The sequence below is a fragment of the Oncorhynchus clarkii genome, chromosome 13 (genome assembly GCF_045791955.1).
Source record: "Oncorhynchus clarkii lewisi isolate Uvic-CL-2024 chromosome 13, UVic_Ocla_1.0, whole genome shotgun sequence".
Taxonomy (NCBI): Eukaryota; Metazoa; Chordata; class Actinopteri; order Salmoniformes; family Salmonidae; genus Oncorhynchus; species Oncorhynchus clarkii.
The window spans coordinates 67,221,051-67,227,050 of NC_092159.1; the positions used below are offsets into that span (position 1 = coordinate 67,221,051).

A 6,000-nucleotide genomic window follows, 5' to 3' on the forward strand; every position below is an offset into this window, starting at 1 on the left:
AGAGAGGAGTACCAGGAGAGGAGTACCAGGAGAGGACCAGACAAGGGAAAGGTAAGAGAGGAGTACCAGGAGAGGACCAGACAGGGGAAAGGTAAGAGAGGAGTACCAGGAGAGGACCAGACAGGGTAGAGGTAAGAGAGGCGAACCAGGAGTGGAGTACCAGGAGAGGAGTACCAGGAGAGGACCAGACAGGGGAAAGGTAAGAGAGGAGTACCAGGAGAGGGTGAAGGTAAGAGAGGAGTACCAGGAGAGGACCAGACAGGGGAAAGGTAAGAGAGGAGTACCAGGAGAGGAGTATCAGGAGAGGACCAGACAGGGGAAAGGTAAGAGAGGAGTACCAGGAGAGGAGTACCAGGAGAGGACCAGACAAGGGAAAGGTAAGAGAGGAGTACCAGGAGAGGACCAGACAGGGGAAAGGTAAGAGAGGAGTACCAGGAGAGGACCAGACAGGGGAAAGGTAAGAGAAGAGTACCAGGAGAGGAGTACCAGGAGAGGAGTACCAGGAGAGGACCAGACAGGGGAAAGGTAAGAGGGGAGTACCAGGAGAGGAGTTGACACCAAACCCTGGTCCCAGAACTATACTGTTATGTGCTTTGGCCACTGAGTTCCTTTGACTATCGCTGCCAAACTGCTTTCAAGTGTGACTTGTAAAATGTGTGTGTGTGTGTGTGTGTGTCTCACCCTGATCTTGTCGTTGAGTATCCTGTCCTCTGGATCTTCGTCGTACTCAGTCTGAGGGTAGACTCGGATCCCATTGGCCTTCAGGTCCTGTCTTATCTACACAGGGGTCAGATGGCAGGGGTTACAGGGGTCATTCAGAGGTCATGAGGTCAACATGATGACACAGATGTGTACATGCTACTATTGTGTACGGGTGTCCCTGTTCCTGGAGTACCCTCCTGTAGGTTTTAACTCCAACCCTGTTCCTGGAGAACTACCCTCCTGTAGGTTTTAACTCCAACCCTGTTCCTGGAGATACCCTCCTGTAAGGTTTTAACTCCAACCCTGTTCCTGGAGAGCTACCCTCCTGTAGGTTTTAACTCCAACCCTGTTCCTGGAGAACTACCCTCCTGTAGGTTTACACAGGGCGCTCTTACCCTGTTCCTGGAGATACCCTCCTGTAAGGTTTTAACTCCAACCCTGTTCCTGGAGAGATACCCTCCTGTAGGTTTTAACTCCTGTAAGGTTTTAACTCCAACCCTGTTCCTGGAGAGATACCCTCCTGTGGGTTTTAACTCCAACCCTGTTCCTGGAGAGATACCCTCCTGTAGGTTTTAACTCCAACAACGTTCCTGGAGAGATACCCTCCTGTAGGTTTTAACTCCAACCCTGTTCCTGGAGCTAAATGTTAGAATTAAACAGCTATTGCCCACTCAATGTGAATCAGAATCAGGAGGGTAGGTAGATCTCCGTAACAGGGTTGTAGAGCCCTGGTATAAACCTACAGGAGGGTAGGTAGATCTCCAGAACAGGGTTGTAGAGCCCTGGTATAAACCTACAGGAGGGTAGGTAGATCTCCAGAACAGGAACAGGGTTGTAGAGCCCTGGTATAAACCTGCAGGAGGGTAGGTAGATCTCCAGAACAGGGTTGTAGAGCCCTGGTATAAACCTACAGGAGGGTAGGTAGATCTCCAGAACAGGGTTGTAGAGCCCTGGTATAAACCTACAGGAGGGTAGGGAGATCTCCACAACAGGGTTGTAGAGCCCTGGTATAAACCTACAGGAGGGTAGGTAGATCTCCAGAACAGGGTTGTAGAGCCCTGGTATAAACCTACAGGAGGGTATGTAGATCTCCAGAACAGGGTTGTAAGAGCCCTGGTATAAACCTACAGGAGGGTAGGTAGATCTCCAGAACAGGAACAGGGTTGTAAGAGCCCTGGTATAAACCTACAGGAGGGTAGGTAGATCTCCAGAACAGGGTTGTAAGAGCCCTGGTATAAACCTACAGGAGGGTAGGTAGATCTCCAGAACAGGGTTGTAGAGCCCTGGTATAAACCTACAGGAGGGGAGGTAGATCTTCAGAACAGGAACAAGGTTGTAGAGCCCTGGTATAAACCTACAGGAGGGTAGGTAGATCTCCAGAACAGGGTTGTAGAGCCCTGGTATAAACATACAGGAGGGTAGGTAGATCTCCAGAACAGGGTTGTAGAGCCCTGGTATAAACCTACAGGAGGGTAGGTAGATCTCCAGAACAGGGTTGTAGAGCCCTGGTATAAACCTACAGGAGGGTAGGTAGATCTCCAGAACAGGAACAGGGTTGTAGAGCCCTGGTATAAACCTACATGAGGGTAGGTAGATCTCCAGAGCAGGGTTGTAGAGCCCTGGTATAAACCTACAAGAGGGTAGGTAGATCTCCAGAACAGGAACAGGGTTGTAGAGCCCTGTTATAAACCTACAGGAGGGTAGGTAGATCTCCAGAACAGGGTTGTAGAGCCCTGGTATAAACCTACCGGAGGGGAGGTAGATCTCCAGAACAGGGTTGTAGAGCCCTGGTATAAACCTACAGGAGGGAAGGTAGATCTCCAGAACAGGGTTGTAGAGCCCTGGTATAAACCTACAGGAGGGTAGGTAGATCTCCAGAACAGGAACAGGGTTGTAGAGCCCTGGTATAAACCTACAGGAGGGTAGGTAGATCTCCAGAACAGGGTTGTAGAGCCCTGGTATAAACCTACAGGAGGGTAGGTAGATCTCCAGAACAGGGTTGTAGAGCCCTGGTATAAACCTACATGAGGGTAGGTAGACCTCCAGAACAGGAACAGGGTTGTAGAGCCCTGGTGTAAACCTACTATAGTGTATGAGTGATAGATATGTTATAACCTAATGAATCTTCCATGGTCCTAGTCTCTAGACTCTCTCCCCCAGACTATCATCCCTACTCTCCTTCAAGAGATGGATTAGTTTACATCCAGACTTGGACGCTTGCCATGACCATCTCCCTCCCCCTCTTCCCCCCCCCTCTCTCTCTCCCTCTTTCCCATCTCTCTCTGTATCTCTCTCCCTCTGTCTCTCCTCCCTCTCTGTCTCTCTCTCGTTATCTCTCTTTCCCTGCTCTACTTTCTTTTTCTACCTAACTATGAAAGTATAAGTTAGCTGCTGCTATCACTAGCTCTTGCTCTCTCTATCTTCTCTATATCTGTGTCCTCTCTCCTTCTCTCTCTGTCTCTCCTCTCTCCCTCCTTCTCGCTCTCTCTCTCTCTCTCCTCCCTCTATGTCTCTCTGTCTCTCCTCACTCCCTCCTTCTCTCTCTCTCTCTCTCTCTCCTCCCTCTATGTCTCTCTGTCTCTCCTCACTCCCTCCTTCTCTCTCTCTATCATGGACCTCTGCACCTCTCCCAGCTCATGGCCCTTGAGCAATTTTAAATCTCCACTAAATCTTCTGAAGCTCATCTGTAAACACTTCCCTATCTTCATCTCCACACACTCTTTCTATCTCCCTGTGCTCTCTCTCTCTCTCTCTCTCTCTCTCTCTCTTCTCTCTCTCGCTCTCTCTCAATCTTTTGAAGCATCTGTAAACACCACTAAATCTCCTCTACACACTTAGAATCTCTTTCTCCTCTCTCGATTCTCTCCCTCCTTTTTCTCTCTCATCTATAAACACATGTCCATCTCCTCCATACTCTCAGTGTGGTTGTCATTCCATTCCAGTGTAGATAGATCCTCCAACATTCTTCTCTAAAGTCAGTTGATGTGTATCTGTTTTAACTTGGTATTAAGGCAGGAGGTGGTTGTCCTCAGGTCGAGTCTGTCAGACAGTAGGTACAGTACGTTCCTCTCACCCTCAGGTCGAGTCTGTCAGACAGTAGGTACAGTACGTTCCTCTCACCCTCAGGTCGAGTCTGTCAGACAGTAGGTACAGTACGTTCCTCTCACCCTCTGTTTAAACTCTTGTCTCTCCTCCATGGTGAGTGTGTCTGCCTTAGCGATGATCGGTACGATGCTGACTATCTTCCCCAGCCTCTTCATGAACTCCACGTCTATGGGACGTAACCTACAGGGAACAGAAACAACACAAACAAATGTTAGTCCCAGCCCTGTACCCTAAGTCCCAGCCCTGTACCCTCAGTCCCAGCCCTGTACCCTAGCCCCGGCCATGTCCAGTTCCAGCACCCTCAGCCTTGCCCAGCCTCAGCCCCAGCACCCTAGACCTAACTGGACTGGGGTAGGGAGAACTAACTGGACTGGGGTAGGGAGAACTAACCGGACTGGGGTAGGGAGAACTAACTGGACTGGGGTAAGAAGAACTAACTGGACTGGGGTAAGGAGAACTAACTGGACTGGGGTAAGGAGAACTAACTGGACTGGGGTAAGGAGAACTAACTGGACTGGGGTAAGGAGAACTAACTGGACTGGGGTAAGGAGAACTAACTGGACTGGGGTAGGGAGAACTAACTGGACTGGGGTAGGGATAACTAACTGGAATGTAGGGAGAACTAACTGGACTGTAGGGAGAACTAACTGGACTGGGGTAGGGAGAACTAACTGGACTGGGGTAGGGAGAACTAACTGGACTGGGGTAGGGAGAATTAACTGGACTGGGGTAGGGTGAACTAACTGGACTGGGGTCGGGAGAACTAACTGGACTGGGGTAAGAAGAACTAACTGGACTGGGGTAGGGAGAACTAACTGGACTGGGGTAGGGAGAACTAACTGGACTGGGGTAAGGAGAACTAACTGGACTGGGGTAGGGAGAACTAACTGGACTGGGGTAGGGAGATCTAACTGGACTGGGGTAGGGAGAACTAACTGGACTGTAGGGAGAACTAACTGGACTGGGGTAGGGAGAACTAACTGGACTGGGGTAGGGAGAACTAACTGGACTGTAGGGAGAACTAACTGGACTGGGGTAGGGAGAACTAACTGGACTGGGGTAGGGAGAACTAACTGGACTGGGGTAGGGAGAACTAACTGGACTGGGGTAGGGAGAACTAACTGGACTGGGGTAGGGAGAACTAACTGGACTGGGGTAGGGAGAACTAACTGGACTGGGGTAGGGAGAACTAACTGGACTGGGGTAGGGAGAACTAACTGGAATGTAGGGAGAACTAACTGGACTGGGGTAGGGAGAACTAACTGGACTGGGGTAGGGAGAACTAACTGGACTGTAGGGAGAACTAACTGGACTGGGGTAGGGGGAGTTAACTAAACTGGAGTAGGGTAGTTAAGGTATAGTATAAGGTACAGTAACAGTTAGCTGAAATCTGATCAGACAGGCTATTCATAAGGTATAGTATAGAGATCTGCTGGAGAAGTCATAGGAAGTGATGTCAGAGGAAGTGACGTGAGGGTTCTCACCAGTGTCCGGTGGCAGGCAGGAAGTAGACACAGCAGTGGACGCGTGTGTCAGGGATCCTCGGCTTCCTGTTGACGTACAACTCTTCTTTCAGGTACCTCTCATACTGCTCATTAACATAACTCACTATAGGCTCCCAACTAGAGGAGGGAGGAGAGGAGGGGGGGGGGGGGGGGGGGGGGGGGGCGGAGAGGAGGAATAGGAGAGGGGAGAGGGAGAGAGAAGAAGAGAGAGGAAAGAGGATGACAACTGCACAACACATTTCAGACTGTTAGTTAAAATATCATTTTGGTTGGAAAAGGTAAATGCATTTAACTAGAAATCAATAAAATGATGAGCTATAGAATTACCCCCTATAAAAGTCCCACTGAAACAGTCAGAAATAACTGCTGTTAACATAGTATGAAGCATAACAACAGGTGAGTAACTGAATCAGCCTGAAAACAGATGGGCTGTAATGCTGAAACTTCTCCCTGAAAGGTGATTTCAAAAGTAATCTCTCTTTCACCTCCCTCCACCTCTCTCCCTCCATCTCTCTCCCTCCATCTCTCTCCCTCCATCTCTCTCCCTCGATCTCTCTCCCTCGATCTCTCTCCCTCCATCTCTCTCCCTCCATCTCTCTCCCTCCATCTCTCTCCCTCATCTCTCTTCCTCATCTCTCTCCCTCCATCTCTCTCCCTCATCTCTCTTCCTCCCTCCATCTCTATCCCT

General features: G+C 49.8%; 1 protein-coding gene across 4 annotated transcripts in view; it reads right to left on the reverse strand.

Annotated features, from left to right (window-relative positions):
• The window catches only part of LOC139365280 (neuronal-specific septin-3-like), a 150,682-nt gene that overhangs the window by 8,800 nt on the left and 135,882 nt on the right, over positions 1–6,000 (reverse strand). For all 4 annotated transcript variants that reach the window (XM_071102792.1, XM_071102795.1, XM_071102794.1 and 1 more), the window contains 3 exons: positions 5,292–5,429; positions 3,870–3,987; positions 682–777 (listed from right to left, as the gene is read on the reverse strand). In XM_071102792.1, the coding sequence (XP_070958893.1) occupies positions 682–777; positions 3,870–3,987; positions 5,292–5,429 (352 nt within the window). The remainder of the gene's footprint in view (positions 1–681; positions 778–3,869; positions 3,988–5,291; positions 5,430–6,000) is intronic.